The sequence below is a fragment of the Podarcis cretensis genome (genome assembly GCF_951804945.1).
Source record: "Podarcis cretensis genome assembly, chromosome: 13".
Classification (NCBI taxonomy): domain Eukaryota; kingdom Metazoa; phylum Chordata; class Lepidosauria; order Squamata; family Lacertidae; genus Podarcis; species Podarcis cretensis.
This window is the reverse complement of record NC_137182.1, coordinates 33,932,554-33,957,449: the sequence shown is the minus strand read 5'-3', so window position 1 is coordinate 33,957,449 and position 24,896 is coordinate 33,932,554. Positions and strand designations below refer to the sequence as shown.

General features: G+C 39.2%; 1 protein-coding gene across 1 annotated transcript; it reads left to right on the top strand.

Moving 5' to 3' along the window:
- Nucleotides 1-6,022: 6,022 nt before the first annotated feature.
- Nucleotides 6,023-23,151, top strand: LOC307201596 (vomeronasal type-2 receptor 26-like; the record flags this gene model as incomplete). The annotated part of the gene is made up of 10 exons (XM_079950876.1): nucleotides 6,023-6,282; nucleotides 8,507-8,798; nucleotides 10,409-11,260; nucleotides 11,542-11,769; nucleotides 13,536-13,662; nucleotides 14,761-14,834; nucleotides 19,494-20,345; nucleotides 20,743-20,970; nucleotides 21,212-21,338; nucleotides 22,250-23,151. The coding sequence occupies 10 exons, from the start codon at nucleotides 6,023-6,025 to the stop codon at nucleotides 23,149-23,151; spliced, it is 3,942 nt and encodes a 1,313-aa protein (XP_079807002.1).
- Between the last annotated feature and the right edge of the window lie 1,745 nt (nucleotides 23,152-24,896).

Here is a 24,896-nt window from a genome sequence, read left to right as displayed (position 1 = left end):
CTTTAATCAGGTAAGACATAATATTATTATCTTTTATCTTTTATTAAATTTGTATAGCTCCCCTCATCCATAGAATTCAGAACTCGCAGAATAAAAATACCAAAACACAAAATACATTTTAAAAAACCAAAAATGAAACTAAACAATACCATCCCTCTATTTTTTAATAATAGTAATAATAGTAATAATAATAATAATAATAATAATAATAATAATAATAATAATAATAATTCTAGACTTATCTAGACCTGGGAACAAGTAATCTGTACCTCTGTCCAGGTGCTGGTGAGAAACAGTCTACATATAGTGAACTTATAAATTACCATATGTATCTCTTCCCTGAAGAAAGTGGTATTCTGTTTACACCTTGATATTTCCTCTCATTCTCTCCAAGATCATTTGCAAGTTTCTCTTGTGGGGAATGTTTGAATATATAACAAATAAAATGTCATTTAAGCCAATTCAGCATTCTGTCATCTCTTAAGTTACTGAATTGTGTTTGGAAGCATTCTTTCTTGTTGCTGCTGCTATTTTAAATTCCTATACTTCCTCCATTTCTTTCTTTGATGTAATTGAAGAGTCAGGAAATCAAAGTTTTCTACTTCATGAGGATTAACCCATATTTTTGAAGTAGTTCATGATTTTTTCCCCTGTTTTCACTATTATATATCTTTAAATAAATAAATGAACCAGGAAAGTGTTCAAAGATTATCCTGCATGCTGTTAATAATAAAACTCAAATGTATACTCTAATGTAATTATGTTTAGTTGTGGATATGGCAGCTGTGCGCGTATCCACTGATCTGTTTTTTATTTTGGTTGAGAAAACCAGCACAATTGGAGAAGCACACATCTTCCCAACTTCTTATCCCTCCCCCCCCCCCGACTATAAAACCAACCCTCACTATTCAGCAGAATGGTGCGATGTGATAAGACAGATAAGGCACCTGCATCAGATTCTGTGATCTAACATTCCCTCATTGTTGAGGCAGGCCTTCAAAAGTCTCTGAAATTTCCTTCCGAACTGAAATTCAGAAAATTTGCTGGCATGTCTAATGACTTTCTTCAGTACCAGGAAGTCTGCTTACTTTATTTGGTGGGCAGTGGTACAGCTGGGCCGCAGGCCCAGCAGATGATCTGGTCGGGGATGGAGACTGGCGCCCTCCTCACCGCTTCTTGCCCACACCGGTGGAGCTGGGTGGGGCCCCACACAGAGGCCGGGCCACGCTAACCAATCAGTACCAACAGAGGGCATGACTGTGGGGAATTTAAACCACAGAGCAGTGGGGAGACAGTCCTCTCAAATCCTTCACTGCATCGGGTCAGATCTACCCACTCTTTGCAGATCCACCACTCCAAAGAAAAGAACACTCTTATTGCTGATCATGCTTCATGTTTCTATACAGGTTCTGCCTCGTTCTGTGTGCACTGACAGCTGCTATTCTGGCTCCAGCAGGAAAAAGAAGGAAGGAGAGAAATTTTGCTGCTATGACTGTGCTCTGTGTCCAGATGGGATGATCTCCAACAAGAAGGGTATTGAGAGACCAATTGATATTAATAAGCTTACATATTTATTATAGATATATTCACAGTGAAAATGAGATTCTTCACTTGCTCCAGTGGGTGAGAGGTAGTGCCCAAAGAGAGAGACTAACATCCTTTTAAAAATACTTATTTTAAATAAACCATCAGGAGACCAGCGAATGCATTTTGGCTCAAGAAATATATCAGCATAATAATAACAAAGAACAATCAACACTATATTAAACATGGATTAATATAGTGGAAGGCAGAAATAATAAGCCGTCTAGGCAAAGGGAATAACCCCCCAAAACAGACATACAGATCTACTTCAATCATGGAAAAACTATACTGATCAAAGTTCTCTTCCATTCTACATTGCCTGGAGTGATTAACTTTTTAATCTTTATCATTCACCACTCAAGTTGACTTCAGTAATACAGAAAACATAGATTCATTGAATATCTATGAAGATAGTTTGTATTAAAATTCTTAAAAATATTTTTTAAAAGAAAACACAGGCATTTAGACAGAGAATGGGAAAGAGTGAACAAGAGAAAGAGATGATACTATTTTGTTGTCAGGTAAAAAGTGCAAGAAGTTGAAAGGATGAATTGTTACTAACTTCTATAGCTAACTAGACATCTGGAAATATAACTATTGTTGCATTTTTTGTGTTAAATGCTTAAAATATTGAAACACCTCCTCCATTTCTCAGATATGGATGCCTGTGTCAAATGTCCAGAAGACCAGTATCCCAACAAGGACCAAACTAAATGCATTGCAAAATTGGTAACATACCTCTCTTATAAAGAAGACTTGGGGATCGTCTTAGCTACCTTGGCTATTTCTTTCTCTTTGACCACATGTTCAGTACTTGGAATTTTTATGAAGTACAAGGACACTCCCATAGTGAAAGCCAACAACCGGACCCTCACCTACATCCTCCTCGTCTCCCTCCTCCTTTGCTTCCTCTGTTCTTTGTTCTTCATTGGACAACCTGGAAAGGCAACCTGCCTTCTACGTCAAACCACTTTTGGCATTGTCTTCTCTGTGGCCCTTTCTTCTGTGTTGGCAAAGACCATCACTGTGGTTGTGGCATTTATGGGAACAAAACCAGGAACCAGGATGAGGAAATGGGTGGGGAAAAGACTGGCTTATTCTATTGTTCTCTTCTGCTCTTTTATTCAGGCTGCCATTTGTACTCTTTGGTTAAGTTCTGCTCCTCCATTCCCAGGTAGAGACATGCATTCAGTGAAAGGTGAAATCATACTGGAATGTAGGGAGGGTTCTGTTTCCATGCTTTATTGTGTTTTGGGCTACATGGGTTCCCTTGCTATAATAAGCTTCATTGTGGCTTTTCTTGTCAGGAAGTTACCTGACAGCTTCAATGAGGCCAAGTTCATCACTTTCAGCATGTTGGTGTTTTGCAGTGTGTGGTTATCCTTTATTCCAACCTACCTGAGCACCAAAGGAAAATGCACGGTGGCTGTGGAGATCTTCTCCATCTTATGTTCCAGTGCTGGATTACTGGGCTGCATCTTTTCCCCAAAATGTTACATCATTGTGCTGAGGCCTGAGCTGAACAACAGGGAACAACTCACAAGGAAAATAAAATGAAATTTAAATGTGCATCTCTTTTTCTTTGTATTTATATTGAAGGAGTGGGAGAGAGAGAGATTTTGTGATATTTCCTATGAGATTACAAGCAAGGGTGCGAACATCTATGCAAATCTCATTGAGGTTTCCAGTGCTGTACCTGGCCTAGAGTTAAAGGAACATTTCCAGATGGTGCAGCCTAATGTGGAAAGGATACATGTAGTGATGCATCTGAACACATGCCTTCTGGACATTTTACCTTCCTGACTAGCTAAACCAATTGGAATGGGGTAGTTAGGTGTATCCCATCCCTAAAAAGATAATCCTTGACCAAATGGTGTTTAACATCTACTGGCCAGTTTCCGAAATACCTTTTTTTGCACGGGGGAGGGGGTGAGGTGATTGAGAGGGAGACAAACTTCACGTGTTCCTGAATTACATTGATTATTTGAATCCACTTCCATCTGGATTTAGGCTTTGTTTGGGGACTGAATCAGAACTGATTTACCAGGTGGGTCACTTTTATTTATAGAAGGATGCTAGGAATGTCAACATGTTACTCTTAATTAATCTCTCAGCAGCTTTTCACTTATTGGTATCCTCCTAGATCAGGCTTCCTCAACCTCGACCCTTCAGCTGTTTTTGGCCTACAACTCCCATGATCCCTAGCTAGCAGAACCAGTGGATGCTGGTAATTGTCGTCTCAAAACATCTGGTGGTCTAAGGAAGCCTGTCCTAGATTTAACTCGTTGGGGTGCCTACCAGAGATGCTAGACTATAGTAGCTGTGCTCCTTTATGGCTGACTTCACAGAATAATACTAGGAAAGTGTTCTCCAACCCCCTGGTACTTTTTTGATGTGGTTCTTTGGGGACCCCCCCCCCCCCCGTGTTATTTGACATTTGTCTGGAGCCATTGGGAGCAATCTTTAAAATTTTTGGAGCATGGTGCTTTCTATTTTTGAATGACATACTGGTTGCCCATTCAGGACAGGTTGCACTCCCTCTAAATGTGTAAGTAGGTACCTCTTTGATACATTTTATTTTTTTTTTTGTCATTAGAGTCTTCTTTGGCTAGGAGTACCTGCATTGCCTAATAAACTACAAGTTACAAAATGGCTGGCATGTGTGCAATTAAAAAGAAATGGCTGCCCTAGTGTGAGACTTTTTTTTTAATGGCCAATGTAAGCGTATAAAATAATAATAATAATAATAATAATAATAATAATAATAACAACAATAAATTGCCTCCTCTGAAAGAACAAGAAAGAAGGAGAAAGATGACCACAAAATAGTGCACATATACCCCTCTTCTCAAACAGTGTGGGTAGGAACCATTTCAATACCTACAGAGAATAGCACCCTGCGTCTCTCCTCTTTTCAGAACAGATCGGATGGTGGGTGTCCAGCCCTGGCATCCAATGGACTGTGAATATATTGAAAGGTGCCTAATCAGTTAAAAAGAGGTCATACCTGTGTAACCAGGGACTGAACAGTAGATTTCTTTTAAGATAATATTTGCATTGTGGATTATCTTAGGAGATATTTTTTACAACTTTTCATGAGCTCACAGGTACCACTTTGGCAACCCCTGATTTAAGGACAGACCTTCAAGTTACGCCAAATACCAGTATGTGTGAGCTGTATATGTGAACTTAACTGTGGTCCAAGAGAAATGTTATTGCCACCTTCCTGGCTTTGCATGAGATTCTCCATCCAAGTTGGTTAAAGACCCCCCCCCCCTTGATCAGATCAAGCCACCTGGAATTATCCAAGGCTGTCTGCAGATGAAACAACAGGTTGGAAAAATAGAGCAGGCAGCCCAGACCCCAGAAGGATTGAATCCTCTGCTCACCAGCTAGTGGAAAGAAGAATCAATCCTGTGAGCTGCTGTGTGCTCCTTTGCAAATGACTTCTGCTCAGGGAGGATGCTTACAGAATCCCCCTGTCCTCAGTGTGGTAAGATATGAAAGGGGGAAATGCAATGTTGCCTTCCCCCCTGCCCCACCAGCTTTGTTTTTATGTGGTCTTTAAAAAATCAATTTAACTATTAGTCCCACCCCCCAGATTAAATCAGGCTTGGATTTGGGTTGTGTCCCCACCAGGTAGGACCAAGTTATGTCTGGACTGATCCACAGTCCTAGATCGGGTAGTGGAGCTGTACACAGTGCTGGAGGGGAAATCCTAATAATTTTTTGTCAAGCATGATTCACCTTTGAAGGACATCATCCCTCTGGGGAAATTCTAATCACAGCTATCTTCCTCAGAATCACTAGTCTCAATCCTCTAACACAACAGACAGAGAGAAGTAATTAGCAATCTGAACATCCAGCATCTGAAAAAGGAAGATATAAAACCTTGTGTTTTTGAGAAGTGGATCCAGACATAGGCAGTACTGTGTCATTCTCTGTATGATCCATTCCCCTTTTTATGTTCAGTTATGTTTTCCATCAGCTGATTCTGCCATGATTTTTAACCCCAAATAATTCCCAGGGAGTTTCCCTAGTCACTATCCTTCCTCCTTGCTCAGTTAATATTCCACTTTACAGTGGAAAATTGGACCTTTTGCATCATAAAGCTGTCTCATAATAATGAATCTTAATTATATATATATATACAGTCATTATGATTTTTCAGGGATACTCTTTTATTTTTGCTTGGACAACAATTTCTCTATCTGAAACAGGCATTCATGAAGGTTTTAATTCAATCAGCCTTATAGCAAAAAGTGAGAAGAATATACTGCTCAGAGATACTAATGAATAAAGAGCAATAATTAAATATAAGACCAAGATACAGTGCACAGACTTCCTAAGATGTTAAGCTGTAAATCAGTGCAGTATGGCTATCTACCACCATTCAAGGGAAGCTGTTAACAAAACTGAAAATAGCCAAATATGAAACATGGTAACCTATGTTGGTTGGCAAAGTTTTCTCAACAGCATCATGCTAGTGGTCGTGTTGCTGCTTGCACTGTTGTGTCAAACTGCATCCAAGACACATTCCATTAACTGCAGCATATATGATGATCCTCTCCCTATTCCTCATAACTTTTATAAGACAGGTGAAATAATCATTGGGGAGATTGTTTCCCAGGTGTTCTTAAACTACGATAACCTCTCTTTCACAGAACAGCCTATGCAGACATTGATTGACGAACCTATGTAAGTCATAATTTCTTTACTCTCTCTCAATTTATGTTCAGGCCACATTAACTCAGAACATATCAATAATGCAACGCTTTAATAATTTGTTTACTATATACCATGAGAAAAGTGGAACCTGCAAACCTCCAACTGTTAATCATTGGGGATGGGGTGCCATACCTTTCCCCCCAGTTTATTTCTATTTGTCCACTTATGAATAACTACATTTATATGCATCTTAATAACAGAAAGCTCTCTAGGATTTACTTGTTTGTTGTTTGTTGGTGCCCTTGACAAATATGAAAGCTGTTCAATTATAGAAAAGCCCACAAAACTATGAGAAATGCAATATACAAAAGCAGATGATTTAGCTACTTTTGTTTTCCTCTCAGTTTGTTCCTATCATTTGCTTGAATCTCTTCCTTCTGTCATACAGTTCTGGACTACTGGTCTTTTTGTTCTCTATTATGAGAAATGCAATACACAAAAGCAGAGGGTTTTACTACTTTTGTTTTCCTCTCAATTTGTTCTCATCCTTTGCCTCAATCTCTTCCCGCTCTCATACAGTTCCAGACCTCTGGTCTTTTTGTTCCCTATTATTAAATTTGAGAAATACCACTATGTTTTATCCTTCCTCTTATTTTCAGCCCAGTCAGACTCCAGTTTATTGCAAACTAGAAAAAGGGGTCCACAATCATATCTGATTATTCAGTGACAGAAAGAGTCTTGCCCCAATTGTTGTTCATACTTCTACAATGAAAATTGCACAAGTAATTTGCCCAGGCAGGCACATTATGTGACCCATGAGAGCAGCAAAATAACAAGACTGTACATGGTGATGGGATAAAATCAGGCCAAATCTTTATTGACAGCAGCAGGCAGGGCATTGGGTCCCAGGATCAGTTCACCATTCCACAAGCCCCATGTTGATGGAATGGATGTGCTGGGTTTGGATTGTTCCAAACCTGTACGATGGGAGTCGGGCAGTGTTGAATCTTGCCATGGTGCAAGCCAAGCAAGCAAAGTCTCACTGGGAGACCAGGGTGCAGATTCCAACCAGGCAGAGACTGAACCCACGCTTGGGTTTGCCATGGTCAATCCTCTCCTCAGGCCCCTTATGGGGACACACTATACTATGCTGATCCTGCCCAATGCCATTTCTGTCCTCATACAAATATTTTCTTCCACCTAACAAAGAAAAGCCATAATTTAACTGAGGGAAAGGGGGTGGGGCAACCAAGTGCCCCAAAAGAAAAAAATGCTTTCCAACCCTGTCAACCAATGACCCAAAATTGCTCAGTGAAGACTCTGTGCAAAGGGAGGATGGACACAAAGCTCTTAAAGCAAAATAGCTTTGAGCTCCAGGGGAAGCAGCCTTACATAGGTTTCCTCCTACATTCTTCAGCAAGGGTTCATTGGGCAGCTTTTCTCCATGAGTCCATCACACAGAGAAGATACTGGGCAAAACCTTTATTGGGGCATATCAAAGAGATATGTGGTTTTAGAAAGTAATTTGTGAGGTGGCCTGCAGGCACCATACAAATAATTCATTATCAGTTGACTGAACTAACTTAATGGTAATATAATAATATATATATAATCCTTCATCTGTTCTTCTCCCCTGTCCTGACCCCCATGTTCTCAATATGTGTGGAAATTCAGAAAGAATGTTGTAATTCATTCAGAGGCAGTGGCAATCACCCTCTGTCTCCAAATTTATCAGGATACTTTGCAGGACCTAGGTTTGGTTTGGAACAATGTGGAGGGAGACTGATTTATCTTGGATATCTCTTGAATCTCTATTAATGCTTTGGCCTCATATGCAGGTTTCCTTCAAATGCAACACATATCCTCTAATACACATACACTAAGTTAGATTCACTGAACTCATGAAGCCCCAGTTAGTCATGTCCATTAATTTCAAATGGCCTACTATGATTAATCTTGTATAAAATTAGCATGAAGATAAGCACACAGAGAGAGACACTTTAGGTTGTCGTTGCTGCCAGTGATTGCATGTAATGAAATGTGGGGGATAAGTATGTGGGGACAATTTATCAACCTCCAGAATGATCCAAACAGATTTAGAGAATGTGGCTTTTCATGGGAGAAATATCTACTTCAGATGCATTTTTTTAAAAAAAAATCTATTGTCTTCTATGGTTCTATTATTTGCCTCAACCTTGCAAGAATTCAGATGATGATGAAAAGTACAGATCCTTGTTGTCATTGGTTATTACAGATCAGTGCCTAAGAACTACCAACATATTCTGGCTTTAGCATTTGCGGTCAAAGAAATCAATGAGAACCCCACAATCTTGTCAAATATCTCTCTTGGCTTCCGCATCCTCAATAGTTACTTCAATGCAAGGATGACCTACAAAGCCACTCTAAGCCTCCTTTCCACACAACAAAGATTTGTCCCCAACTTCAGCTGTCACAACCAGAATAATATGATATCACTCATTGGAGGATGTTTCTCTGAGATCTCTGCTAACATTGCAGTGATTTTAGCAAGCAAGAAGACTCCTCAGGTATGTTTAGTGCATGAGGGTGGAACAGGATACTCTGTTAGTCCTCTTCAAATGATTTATCAATTAGTCCTCTTCAAATGAAGGGAGTGGTACAGGGTTCTGTACTGAACTCAAAACATCTCTCCCCCCAAACCCCCCCCCCACACACACACCAAGAATTCTAAGTGACTTAGATGAAGAGGTGGAAGTGATTCCCATGTCATAAAACTAAGAGGAAAAATAAACACCTCAGAATGCAGGGGTAAAAATCCAGGTGGTGGATATGCCAAATTGCTGACTGGTTGCAATAAGAAACTGGAAGAGGACCAAAAAGTTGTAGGTTAATCCAAACATGAAGTAGGTTCTGCTTGTGAGTGGTTCTGCTGTCTACCTGAATGTTATGTAGCTTGCTCTAGAAATCGATTATTCTCCCTAAGAAACACTGGGAAAAGTTAGGTGGTCATCCTGGATTGAGTGTTGTTAATTATGGCTCAGATGGCCTAAGTGGTAATGAGTGCCTTGCAACAGCTTTGCCTCATGGCCAAACATCATCATCATCATAATCATCATCATCATCATAAATAAATAATAAACAACCTTTATTGTCACTACACCACCTGTGTGCAGTGAAATTAAATGAGCACCCTTCCCACACACACATACACTCAGTCTTGTTCACGTTCTGTGTGCTTGTTGAAAGTCAATTACACCACTATTTTTTTCCATTCAGCAGTCCAACAGCCCATGGATAAAAACTGTTCTTTAACCTGTTGGTGCGGCTGACTCTACTTCTGTATCTCCTGCTCGTAGGTAGGAGATTAAAGAAGTGCTGCCCAGGGTGTGAGTGGTCCTTAAGAATTTTCCTCACTCTCCTGAGGCAGCGGTCTCCCACAATGTCATCTAGCAAACTCCGGGGACAGCCCATGATATCATGGGCTGTATTCACCACCCTCTGTAGGGACTTCCTATCCATGGCTGAAGAACCTGGCTGTAGTTGTGGGTCAGGCCCATTAGGTCAGCACAGGAATGACCAAAAGGTCAATGTGGGTCAAATCTTTATTGATTACAACATGTAAGCTGGATTGGTGTGGCATTGTGGCTTTCCCTTTTTTGAATATCGGTGTTATTTTTTTATACAACTCAACCCAGCCCACGAGCTGAGGAATGCCCACAGAAATTTACCAGTTGAGAAGACCCAATGTGATGTTGGTCCATGTGACTGGGATCTCTCTGGCAAGCTGAGGTGAGCAATATCTGGCCTGCCTCTATCCAAGCCACTGGCAGGAGCTGATTTTTAAACACCAGATCCATCTTATATTTGAGATTCTGTGCATGAAAAATAGAAATTGAGGAGGGGATGTTATAGTACATGTGAAAACCAGAATACCTGTCATATAGCAGGCAAAAGGTAATTCTAGACTATCTCTGTGACATTACTAGATTTTGTTTCATCATTTGTAGAACCATTTTAATAGTAAATGAAGTTCACAAGTGGAACCAATGTAGTACTTAAGCTCTCCTGCATTAGAAGTTTTCAAGTGGAAGCTAGGTCGACATCTGCTAGGGATGCTCTATTATTCTAAGATATAACATTCTCTTTGTCTGTAAAATTGTGTTAATTTTTCTTTCAGCTCACTTATGGAACATTTTTACCATCAGGGGATGAGAAAATGTATTTCCCTTTATTGTACCGCATGGTCCCAAATGAAGCCCACCAGTACATGGGAGCTGTCCGGTTATTTCAGCATTTTGGATGGACATGGGTTGGGCTCTTGGCTGTGGACAATGACAAAGGGGACCGGTTTTTGCAGACAATGCTGCCTTTGCTTTCTGAGAATGGCATCTGTTCTGCATTCGTAATTAGACTACCACAATGGAGTTTTGTGAACCAACTGATAGAGTTGTTTCTGGAGCATGTGCAAAGCTATGTAACCATCTTTCAGGGAAAAGCAAATGTATTATTTATATATGGAGAAAACCCATCTTTTCAAGTTTTGAGAATATTGCTATTTCTAATGCGCTTCACTAGCTGGCCTCCTCTGAATAAAGTATGGATTATTACATCTCACTGGGATTTCATATCAATGTCCCTTCAAAAGAATTGGGAAATGCAAACATTCCATGGATCCTTATCCTTCACTGTTCACTCAGATCAGCCATTAGGATTCCAAGAATTCATTCAAACATTAAATCCTTCCTGGTCGAAAGGAGATGGTTTTATCCATGACTTTTGGGAACAGGCCTTCAGCTGTTCATTAAAAATGCTCATGGAGGATGAGGAGAGTGCCTGTACTGGAGAGGAAAAGCTGGAGAGCATTCCTGGAATATTATTTGAAATGAAAATGACAGGTCACAGCTACAGTATCTACAATGCTGTATATGCTGTTGCACATGCTTTGCAAGACATTTACAAATCCAGCTCAAAACGTAGAAGTTTGGATAAAAGGAACAGATTGGTATTACAGAACGTGAAACCGTGGCAGGTAGTTATAGTTCTCTTTTTTAAAAGGGTGGTAGGAAGGTAAGCTAGCTTATAATACAGAGGTAAAAGGAACAGTTTCACGAAATAGTCTACTAAAGTTGTTTCATGGATGTTTTTGTTGTGTATTAACACAGCTTTAAATGTGGGAAGTGGGTATTCCAGGATTTGCAACTATTCTTAGGTAAGAATGAAAACTCAATATTTGTTTGTTTAAAAGCACTTTGTGAATCTCATTTAAATCATTTAAAACAGAGTTACCCCATTCTTCATATTCATTTTTAGGTTCATCATTTTCTTAGAAGCATCTTATTCAATAACAGTGTTGGAGACACTATCCACTTTAATGAAGAAAGAGAATTAGTTGCAGGCTTTGATATTACAAACTGGATGATGTTCCCCAATGGCTCAGTGGTCAGAGTAAAAGTTGGAAAGCTAGAACCTCAGGCTCCTCCAGGCAGTGAACTGACCATTAATTATGACCAAATTATGTGGCATCATGGCTTTAATCAGGTAAGACATAAGGTGCATTCACATGTTATATTGTACCTTAGTACAAGTAACCCATACCTGACTTCAACTACACTTAAGGAAGATTTCACACACACTTTTAAAAATCACAATGTTCCTTGCTTCTGTCTTGATCTCCCTGCATTCTCTCTATGTGACTTTGTTCAGCTGCAAACTTCTCCCCTGGCAAATGCTTGGATATATGATAATGATAATTTATTTATTTATATATATCCCGCCCATCTGGCTGGGTTTCCCTAGCCACTCTGGGCAGTCTCCAACAAAATATTAAAAATACAATAAAACATCAGACATTAAAAACTTCCCTAAACAGGGCTGCCTTCAGATGTCTTCTAAAAGTCAGATAGTTGTTTATTTCCTTGACATCTGATCGATGCTGGACCTCAGTGTCTGGAGCTGAATGATGAGGGTGGGGACGCTCCTTCAAGTATAAGAGGGAAAATGCCAATTCAGCATTTTACCATCTCTTCAGCTACAGAATTATTCTTAGGGCCCCCCCCCTATTCCTCTTCTTTCTGAATGTATAATCATAATCCTCTTCTTTCTCAATGTATAATCAAAGTGTTATGATATCAAACTTTTCTACTTCCAAATTAACTGATAGTTCTTTTGTTTATTTTTCTAAGCTCATGATTGCATTTGCTTTAATATACAAGTTACCCAGGAAATGCCTCCCCAACAGTCATCTTTAAAATTGCTGCTTTTTACATCAAGGAATTTGAAAAATCATATTCCAAACCATCAATAATCCTTCAAAAAGTCATAGGATCTGAGTGAGAGACTGCTGGTGTCCTTCTACCGAGGCTCCATAGAGAGCATTCTCACATACTGTATTTGTGCCTGGTTCTCCAGTTGTACAGCTAGGAAGAGGAAGGTGCTCCAGAAGGTCATAACCACAGCCCAAAGGATTATTGGTCATCCTCTCCCATCTTTGGAAGAACTGTACGGTTCCCGTTGTCTTAGGAAAGCAAACAACATCCTGCAGGATGCATCTCACCCGGGATACAGTCTGTTTGCACTACTGCCTTCTGGCAGGAGATATAGAAACATCAAGTCAAGGACAAATAGACTGAAAAATAGTTTCTATCCAAGAGCTGTGGCCTTTTTAAATGCTGTAACTCGATAGTGTGACCTGGGAGTTTGATGGGTGTGGGTGTGGGTGTGGCTGGAATGTGGTTTGTTTGGTTGTTGTTGTTGTTTTGCTTTTGTTGTTTTTAAGGGATGGCATCCAATTTCGTTGCACTTGTGCAATGTTGCACTTGTGTAATGACAATAAAGAATCTATCTATCTATCTATTATTTAAGTCTCATCTGCAAAGTGCCTTTATCACCTCCCAAGTTATTTCTATATCCTGGGCATCAGAGCAGCAGTTACTTTAAATGGTCATCTTCAGAGTTGGAGCATTACTCTTAGTAATAAAACTTGTTACTCAGATGTAATTCTGGTTAGGTGTGGAGAAAGCAGCTCTGCACAGGTTTGAGTTATCTACTATGTGATCTGAAGACTATGTGATCTGAAGCTCCCCAATTAATGAGTCTTTCAAATGTCTCTGGCATTCCCTTCCAAACTGTTTTTTCTATTGTAAGCTACTCTGTGATCTTTGGAGGAAGGGCAGTATAAACATGTAATAAATAAAAGATGAAATATAAATAAATTATCTAAAGCTCGCTTCACTATTTGGAGGCCCATCATTCTATAGCCCAAACCCCAATTTTTACTGCTGATCATCCTTCACGGTTCTGTGCAGGTGCTCCCAGTTTCTGTGTGCAACGACAATTGTTATCCCGGCTACAGCAGAAAGAAGAAGGAGGGAGAGAAATTTTGCTGCTATGATTGTGCTGCATGTCCAGAAGGAATGATCTCCAGCAAAATAGGTAGGAGACATATGGACTCAGCTGCATTAGTCAAAATACAGCATTATAAATGTGTTATAACACTGTGACAGCAGTGCAGCTGAAATCACAACTCAGTGATATTTTCAATATCAACCACTTTTTACAGAGCATTTTCAGAGTGTTTTTATAGCTAAGTAGATCTAACCATAATGTACAGATGTACCAAACAATTTCCATAAAGTAATATATTTATTTATTCATTACAGTGAAAATAGGGAAAAGGGTGGTGATGACACAGAAATCAAAAGGCTACGATCCATTTTGAAATGTATATTTTGAATACATCAGTGGAAGATCAATGAATATATGAGCATAATAATAACAAAGAGTAATAAACATGGATTAAAACTAAGGAAGGCAGAAATATTGAGCCATATATGCAAATAATGATTACATGGAAGAACACAATAATTCTAGCATGCAAAAATAATATTTTTAAACTATTATACAGCTTCACTTCTACTTATCACCCAAAATTTCCACCTGTGCAAACTGCTTAAAAGCTTTGCATATTCCATCTATATAGTAATGTACGCAAAATATTAAGGAAAATGGAAAGAATATGATACCTACCTGTCAAAGGACAGATTCAATTACTCACTTGAAAACAAGCCAAAATCAAAAAGAAAATACATCCAAAATTGTTTATAGGCCCAAGCACCCACCCCAAAGAACTTGCGTAGAAAAGAATAAGTCCAAACAATTTCCAAATGGACAAGTTCAAAGTATTAAACCCCCAAAAGGCAAATGGGTCCCCAAAGGCTTTGAAACAAGTGTGCATGTGCACTCATGCCCACGTGTGTGAGAGAAACTTCAAGCTAAGCCAAAATTAAGCAAAGTGAAAGAAGTGAGCTTCACCACAGAGTAGATGCTCTTTTGGATCCCAAATGACAGCCTAAATATTCTGAACTCACAAAGCTCAACCAGCACTGCTAGCCATATGGAGTAACAAATCCTATCCCTTCTTCACATAGGTGCATTGTTTAAGCTTGATTTAGGCATCGTCAGCCTTTTGACACCTGGAAATATAACCACTGCTGCTTTTTAAGATAAATAAATGTCTCTTTCATTTTTCAGATATGGATGCCTGTGTTGAATGTCCAGAAGATCAGTATCCCAACAAGAACCAAACTAAATGCATTCCAAGAGTTGTAAGCTACCTCTCTTACAAAGAAAATTTAGGGATCATCTTAGCTACCTTGGCTATTGCTTTCTCTTTGATCACAGCTTTTGTATTTTTAACTTTTATTAAACACAAGGACACCCCAATAGTGAAAGCCAACAACCGAACCCTCACCTACATGCTCCTCATCTCTCTTCTTCTTTGCTTCCTTTGTTCCTTGCTCTTCATTGGACAGCCTGGAAAGGTGACATGCATTCTCCGACAAACAGCTTTTGGTATCATCTTCTCTTTGGCCCTTTCTTCAGTGCTGGCAAAGACCATCACTGTGGTTCTGGCATTCATGGCAACCAAACCAGGAGCCAAGATGAGGAAATGGGTGGGGAAAGGAGTAGCAAATTCTATTGTTCTTTTTTGTTCCTTTGCTCAGGCTGACATTTGTACTGTTTGGTTATGTACTTACCCACCGTTCCCAGATACAGACATGCACTCATCATATGGAAATATGATATTGCAATGTAATGAAGGTTCAGCTACGATGTTTTACTGTGTCTTGAGCTATATGGGTTCCCTGGCCATAATCAGCTTCATTGTGGCTTTTCTTGCCAGGAAGTTACCTGACAGCTTCAATGAGGCCAAGTTCATCACTTTCAGCATGTTGGTCTTTTGTAGTGTGTGGTTATCCTTTGTTCCAACCTACCTGAGCACAAAAGGAAAATACATGGTGGCTGTGGAGATCTTCTCCATCTTATGTTCCAGTGCCGGATTACTGTGTTGCATCTTTTCCCCAAAATGCTACATTATTCTGCTGAGGCCTGAGCTGAACAGCAGGGAACACCTTATGAGGAAAATAAAATGAAATATATGTGTGCATCTCTTTGTTTTTAATTTATATTGAGGCTGGGAGGCAGAGGAATAATGTGTTGGTAGAGATCCCAACAAAATTCAAGCAAGGGTGCAGACGTCTCTGTTTAATTCCTGTGAATAGACTTGAACCCACCTCAGACATGCTGGATTACTGGGTTGCATCTTTCCCCTAAATGCTACATCATTGTGCTGAGGCATCAGTTGATCAGTAGGGAGGAACTGATAAGGAAAAGAAAATGAAATAATATATTTCCATCTCTCCATTATGTGTGTGTTGCCATGGCAGCAAACTTTAGATTTATTATTATTTTTTATTTGTATACCACCTTGTGCCCACATACTAATGGCATAGAATTACCACACACACACACACACACACACACACACACGTTGCATGGAATGCTTATGACCAGAGTACCTTTTGGTTATTAGGCACTGCTGTGAGGGACATAAGGGACATTTGATAAGATTTTGATTTGATGAGAGGACAGAGACAGAGGTGGCAACTAAAAGTGGGTGGGGACAACCAACCAGAAAGGAAAGCAACACTAACTACCTTTTGCTATGAAGCTCACTGGGTGCTCCAAAAGTGTCCTGTCAGCTGTTTAAGGCACTAAGACCACCTAAGGCTCTGATATGGTAGCTTTGTGAACCATTAACTCTGCAGAGGCCTATCTCCAAGTGAAGCCTTACAGATGTTGACTTAATTGCCGTGCAGTAAGTCCCACTTCCTCAGGGGATCTGGATGATTTTTGAAGGGCCCTCACTGTAGTCAGCCACCAGTTGTTCCAGTTGGCTGGAAAGAAAATGGTTCCATAGGAGACCTCTCCTCTCAGTCAGAGAAGAGCAGCAAGATTGTGTCCTCTGTTAGGTTTGCCATATTTCAAACAGGATGGAGTGAAAAGCTTATCCTCTGAGTTGATGTTATAGTTCTTGGTCCATTACTCATGGTTCAGATAATATTCTTCTAATCCCACACAGTGATCATTAATCAGAAGCTCCATAATCAAAGGAATTATGAAGTTCATATGAACTCCTGCATACATTGAAGGAACACAGGGATTTTGATTGAAAAACCTACTTATGTCTGTCCAGTTTACATTTCACATTCACATAATCATGCTCTGTTTAATTCCATTTAGGCATGTGTTTGTTTGTTTTTAATAAGAAAATCAGTTTTAAAATACCATACATTTATCAAAGTAATATTAGAGTACTGTGCTTACAAGGTGGCAAGTACGTAAGGGAAACATAAAGTTGCAAGATAAAAACACAATACATATAATAAAAACAATAATGAAAAGCACAACCTCCCTTTCCCCCACCCTCACCCCTCCAACAAACACATTTAAAAGGCTATAGGACGCTAATCAGTCCAAGACTTGGTTGAAAAGAATGTTTTCATCGCACACTAAAGGTGTATAATGAAGGCATGAGTCAAACCATCCCAGGAAGAGCATTCCACAAATCAGGAACCACTGCAGAAAAGGCTCGTTCTTGTGCTGCCACCCTCTGGAGCTTTTGTGGAGGTGGCACAAGAAGAAGGGCCTCAGATGATGATCACGGAATCCAGGTAGGTTCATATAGGGAGAGGTGGTCCTTGAGGTATTGTGATCCCGAGCTGTTTAATACTTTATAGGACAAAACTAGCACTTTGAATTGAGTCCATGCAACCATACAGTATGTGTGCATTTTGTGAATGCAAACCCCCTAGGAATTGTTGAAACATACACACAGTTAAAATTTAGAATATATAAACTCGTATGGCTGAATATTTTTCTTCCTTTCTTCCTGAAGTTTTCAGTGTGAACATGGTGTGGTGTAATGGTTAGAGTGTTGGACTAGGAACTGTGAGAGCAGGGTTTGAATCCCTAGTCAGCCATAAAGCTCGCTGGGGAACCTTGGAGCAGTCACCATCACTTAGCCTAACCTACCTCACAGGGTTGCTGTGAGGATGAAATGGGGGGAGAAAAACTATGTGCACCACAGTGAGATTCTTGGCAGATAAAGGTAGGATGTAAAATGTGATGAAGAAATGAACGAACATATATAGTATTGCATAAATAAATACTGTAAATAATTTAAAAATTATAGTAACAAAAACAATAAATAAAACAAACAAGAATTTGAAGAGTTCTGATAAAAAATATATTCCCATCATAGTAACAATGAACCTTAGATTTCCTGGTCTTTAAGTGAGTTGTCTGTTATGTGGATTTAACTCAAGTCCAGGATAAAAGGAGTGTACAACTTTCTGGCTAAGGGCCACTGGCACATTTGTTACCCCTCAGAAAAGAAAATATAGCTGTAGAGTTTAGGTAGAAAAATACACAGTACATTTGTTATTCAGGGCACAACTTCAAGGAACATCAGTACACAGGGGAGATTTTAATCACACCAATCATTGTCAAAATTACCGGTATCCATCCTCCTACACAGTGGAGGGACAGATATTTTCAGCAAGATCAACAATCACAATATGAAAAAAACATATAAATATTTTGTATTCTTGATCACTGAATATAGGCATAGGCAGGACTCTTTCATTTTCTTTTATGATCGTTTCCCATATACATGTTGGATCATGTTTCCCATCAACTGATTTTGTCACTCTTTATGTAAACATGAGAATGTACATTTGGAGGTGAAACGTTTTTGACAGGATCATGCTTATGGTGGTGTTGCTGCTTGTACTTCTGTCTCATGCTATATGCAAGAAGTATTCCATTAACTGCAGCATATATGATGATCCCCTCCCTATTCCTCATGAATTTTACCAACCGGGTGACCTGATCATTGGGGAGATGGTTTCCCAAGTCTTCTTAAACTATGGTAGCCTCAGTTTCAAGGAACAGCCTACACAGATCTGGGTCGATGAACCAGTGTAAGACAAATTCTGTTTTCTTTCACTTTCAGTCTACAAAATGTATTTTAAATCTCAATTCTTTTTAAGTCTATTATTTTCTAAAGTGGTTCTAAAGTTTGCCACCATCTTGGAAACATTTGGATAAAAGATGCTGAAGAGTACAAATGCATTTTGTTGTGGTGGTGGTGATTTTATTAAACAGCTGTCACCTTTATTACAGTTCAGTGCCTAAGAACTACCAGCACATCCTGGCCTTAGCATTTGCTGTCAAAGAGATCAATGAGAATCCCAACATCTTGCCAAACGTCTCTCTGGGTATCCACATCCTCAATAGCTACTTGACTGCAAGAATGACTTATAAGGCCACACTGAGCCTGCTTTCCACACAAAAGAAGTTTGTCCCCAATTTCAGTTGTGACAAGCAAAACCAATTGATAGCTATCATTGGCGGATGTTTCTCTGAGATCTCTGTCAATATGGCTTTCATTTCAGCCACGCAAAAAATTCCACAGGTAAGCTGTATGAAGCATGCACATATGACATATTATCTGGCTCTTATGAATGTAGTTTTGACCATGCTCCTAGTGATATTTTGGTAAGCAGATTGTTTAAATTGAGTTGATTATGACAACTGCAGATGGACTCACAGCTCGTTTGAAAACTTTACTCAATTACTGTTCATCAGCTACTAGGGCTGGGCATGCCCCTCTAGTCTTTTTCTGGATAGTAATAGTTCAGTTAATATGTTCAGTTATATGAAACAGGCCAAACCATCCTTGCAATTATTCCACTCCAGCCCAATGTCTTGTGATACAAAACTCCAGAAATTCCTTTTGCTTTCATTTCTAAATCCACATGTTTACATACATGTTTGTTTATTTGCATACATTTATGGCACTTGGACTCTATAATTTTGTGGGACAAAATTAATTCCAATATTCTTTTATTTTATTTCAGCTCCCTTATGGATCTTTCTTGCCATTAAAAGGTTCCAAAATGCTATTCCCTTTTCTGTACCAAATGGTCCCAACTGAATCCTACCAGCAAATGGGAGTTGTGAGATTACTTCAGCATTTTGGATGGAAATGGGTTGGGGTTGGTGCTGTGAATGATGACAAAGGGGACAGGTTTCTACAAACAATGATGCCAATGCTTTCCCAGAATGGCATATGTTATGCTTTCATAATAAGACTGCCAACATGGAGCTATGTGGAGAATATGATTGACATGCTTTTAGAAAACTTGAAACCCTATGAAGTTCTCATTGACACAAAAGTCAATGTATTCTTTGTATATGGAGAACCTCCATCTTTTCAGATTATAAGGATATTTCTATTTGCAACATCCTATGTGTCATGGCCTCCTCTCGGTAAAGTGTGGATTGTTACATCCCACTGGGATTTCACATCAGTGTCCATTCAGAAGACGTGGGATATGCAAACCTTCCATGGTTCCATATCCTTCACTGCTCACTCAAATCAGCCACCAGGCTTTCAAAAGTTTATTGAGGAGATAAAGCCTTTTGGGGTGAAAGGAGATGGATTTATCCAGGACTTCTGGGAACAGGCATTCAGCTGTTCATTAAAGAAGCAGGAGGAAGATGAAAAGGAAACATGCACTGGGGAGGAGAAGCTGGAGAGCATTCCTGGTATTTTGTTTGAAATGAAGATGACTGGCCATAGTTACAGTGTCTACAATGCTGTCTATGCCATGGCACATGCTTTGCATGACCTATACAGATTGAGATTGAAGCATAGAAGGTTGTTAGAAGATTGGAGATTGGTGTTTCACAAAGTGCAACCATGGCAGGTTATTACAACTTTCTTTCTTTCTTTCTTTCTTTCTTTCTTTCTTTCTTTCTTTCTTTCTGTCTTTCTGTCTTTCTTTCTTTCTTTCTCTCTCTCTCTCTCTCTCTCTCTCTCTCTCTTTTATGCAAGCTCATAAATGAACCAAAATTTCGAAAACCATTCAATTAAAATATTTTGGTGTTCTTTTGTTTTATGCTGCTCTTATTTATGAATCCATTTGGATAGTTAATGCTAACTTCATTATAATAACAGTGAAAGTAAAAATTGGGACAAATGAAGGCTACTAGAAATATAGAATCACAACAAATATAAATGTAGTATGATAGGCCTTTGTAAAGCTCAATAAAATAATTTGAAAGACCTAGTGCTTCCTGTCTTTGGATTCTCTTTGAATACAGATCCATCACTTTCTAAAGCTCATCATGTTCAATAACAGTGTTGGAGAAACAATACATTTTGATGACAGTGGAGAATTAGTAACAGGCTTTGATGTTACAAATTGGATGATGTTTCTGAATGCATCAGTGGTTAGAGTAAAAGTTGGAACACTAGATCCTCAGGCTCCTCAAGGCAAAGAGTTAACCATTCATGATGACCAAATTGTCTGGCACCAAAGCTTTAATCAGGTGAGTATATAAGAGACAATTTACATGAATTTTTCAGAGAATCTTCCAGTTTATTGCATTATTTCAGTTTTTAAAGAAAACAAGAATCCCTGACCGCCCCCCCCAAAAAAAAATTGCTGTCAAAATGGCTGCTCTATAACCATGTTATGTCATATGAAGCAGATTCATTTGTTTTATTACATCTTATTGAACTCCCCACCACCACCCATTTTTTCTCATCATCCATCATGTTTCTGTGCAGGTACTACCAGTTTCTGTGTGTAATGACAACTGCTATCCTGGCTACAACAGGAAAAGGAAGGAGGGAGCAAAAATTTGTTGTTATGATTGTGTGCCATGTCCAGAAGGAATGATCTCTGATAAGAGAGGTGGGAGACAGAATAATAGCAATAACAATAACAATAAGGTTATTATTTATATGCCACCCATCCGACTGGGTTGCCCCAACCACTCTAGTTAACTTTAAAATATTAAAAATACAATAAAGTATCAAATATGACAAACCTCACTATGCAGGGCTGCAGTTGTCTTAATTTATTATTTTCACTGTGCCCATCTGGATAGGTTTCCCCAGCCACTCTGGGCGGCTCCCAATAACATATTAAAAACAAGATAAATACATCAAACATTAAAAACTTCCAGAATAGGGCTTGACAGAATGGCAGTGGCCTTGTGAATCATTGACCTGGCATTGCACAGTGCCCCTTTAGGTTTCATATGGGACACCATTGTTTATACATGTATCCCTCTGTATCCTTCTGGTCAGGATCAGACCCAGAGGCAAGAATATTCTTCAGATAATGACTAAACCTACCTGCTTGGTAATGGCATGATCTGGCCCTCAGACAACTCCTCCTGCCTGTGATCACTGTGATCAGATGTCCCAATAAAACTCCCCTACTGAAACCTGCCCCAGCCATTCTGTTGACCACGGCTTACTCCCATAGCAGCCTTCCCATCCTCCCCTTAAAAACAAATTGTAAAATTAACTAATTTAAAAAATGCTAGACCCTCCCAAAAATAAAAAATTATATATTGAAATATGAAGCCATTTTCATAATAAAAGGTATCTAGTATTTATTTCTTAGGAGAATGTAAACTGCATGAATATAATGGTGGTTTAAATTTTAAATAAATATTTTTCAAACAATACAGTACAACTTTTTATCATTGTAAAAGAACAAAACTTCTCATGAGGTTTTAAGGCTTCTTAGATAGATGTTGTTCTGCATTTAGGAATATTAAAATCCCTCTTCCTGTTAATTTTTTATTTTTGAAGATATGGATGCCTGCATAAATTGTCCAGAAGAACAGTATGCCAATGAAAACCAAACTCAGTGCATTCCAAGGATTATTAGCTACCTTACTTACAATGAAGATTTGGGAATCATCTTATTTATTATGGCTATTTCTCTCTCTGTTGTTGCAGCTTCAGTTCTTGGAATTTTTGTGAAGCACAAGGAGAGTCCAATAGTAAAAGCTAACAACCGGAACCTCACCTATATCCTTCTTGTTTCCCTCCTCCTTTGTTTCCTCTGTTCCCTGCTCTTCATCGGACAGCCTGGAAAGGCAACCTGCCCTCTCCGACAAACAGCTTTTGGCATCATCTTCTCTTTGGCCCTCTCTTCTGTACTGGCAAAGACCATCACTGTGGTTCTGGCCTTCATGGCAACCAAACCCGGTGCTAAAATGAGGAAATGGGTTGGCAAAAGAACAGCAAATTCTATTATCCTTCTCTCCACTTTTATTCAAGCTGGTGTTTGTACTCTTTGGTTAAGTACTGCTCCTCCATTCCCAGATACAGACCCACACTCATTCTATGGGGAAATCATACTAGTTTGTAATGAGAATTCAGCTACCATGTTTTACTGTGTTTTGGGCTATATGGGCTTTCTAGCCATTATCAGTTTCATTGTGGCTTTTCTAGCCAGGAAGTTACCTGACAGTTTCAATGAAGCCAAGTTCATCACTTTCAGCATGTTGCTGTTTTGTAGTGTGTGGTTATCCTTTGTTCCCACCTATCTGAGCACCAAAGGAAAATACATGGTGGCTGTGGAGATCTTCTCCATCTTATGCTCCACTGCTGGCTTACTGGGTTGCATCTTTTTCCCTAAATGCTACATCATTGTGCTGAGGCCTGACCTAAATAGTAGAGAACATATAATGCAAAGGAAAATATGAAAGAGGTCTGTCTTTTTATTTTTCTCTTAGATGCCGTTTAGTGGAAGTACACCATTATTAGTTTCTCTGAGTTCTGCTCCTGATCTGAACAGTTGGGAGCGAGTTATAAGAAAAACAAAATGAAAACATATATGCATCTCTTTCTTGTAATATTACTTAAATGTATCATTGGAAATGCTGTTGCTAAGGATCTCATGTGAATTCAAGCATGGGAGCTTGATTATTCCTATTTCTTCTATTACTACTACTACTACTACTACTACTACTACTACTACTAATATTTTTTTATATACCTCATGCATCTGGCTGGGTTTCCCTGGCCACTCTGGGCAGCTTACAGCATATATATAAAAACATAGTAAAACATCAAACATTAAAACCTTCTCAATACAGGGCTGCCTTCAGGTGTCTTCTAAAAATTGTATAATTCTTTGTCTCCTTGACATCTTAACATAGGGCATTCCACAGGTAGGGTGCCACTATAAAAAAGTCCCTCTTCCTGCTTCCCTTTAACTTTGCTTCTCACAGTGAGGGAACCAGCAGAAGACCCTTGGAGGAGGACCTCAATGTCCAGGCTGAACGATGGGGGTGGAGATATAATGATGATAATACTACTACTACTACATAACCCACACTTCACCCTAGGCTCCCAGGGTTGGTTACAACTATTAAAAGACAACAATAGTATTAAAACACAATTGTATACAATATGAAAAACAATTTAAAACAGAATTATAAAGATAAGGTGGGTCCTAAAAATAGACACCTGGAGTATCAAATGCCAGTGTGAACGAGTGCATCTTCAGCATTCACTGAAAGCTGTATTATGACGGTGCTAGAAACCCCTCTGAGGAAAGGGAGTTCCACAACTTAGGGGCTGCTACAGAGAATGGCCTCACCAATTTCAGCTCTTGTTGTATCTGTCTAGCAGGCTTTCTGCAGTAGTAGAGAGCCACCCTAAAACACAAGAGAGAAAAGACAGAATGTCCTCACCCAGGCTATCAGCCACCAAACTTAAAAGGTTGGTGGAATTAACAAGAGGGCATCATATGCAATTTCAGTACCAGAGATGGTATGTAGGGAATGAGTAATGGGGTCCTGTGTAGTTTAGGACTTTAAACGCTGATGTGCGCATTGTGAATTGGGCAAAGAAACAAACTGGCAACCAGTTCAGCTGTTTTAAAACAGAGGTCATATCAGTTCTGAAGGAATTCCCAGTCAGCTATCTGACTGCTGCAGTTTGGACCAATTGAAGTTTCAACAGCATCAAATGCATTAGGAAATCAAGGAGAACAAGCAGGAAGGAACTCCCTGCATCTCTTTCCTGATAAATGTTATTAACCAGAGTGACCAAGGCAGTTTTCCTGTCCCATGACCAGGCCTGAAGCAAAACTGGAATGGTTCCAAGGAAACAAATCTACTAAAAAGCTTTTTAGTAGCCATCGACCAGGCACAACCCACCTTAGGCAGGTTGCATGCCTTCATTTTCTGTATTGTCTATTCTCCCATACCAAAGATGAATATAATTTTTCATCAGTAATTAACCTCCACTCCAAAACACTGACACCTATCTCCTATATTTTGGTGAAAGTTGATATTTGAAGGTTTAATAAATAAAACTCTAAGAACACATGGTTGTAATTTTAATTAATAATATTTCAATCCTACTGTACTTAGAAGAAAGTTCTACTTAATGAGGCTGAAATAAGAATGCAGAGGTTTGCAACCTCACTTAGTCAAGTTAC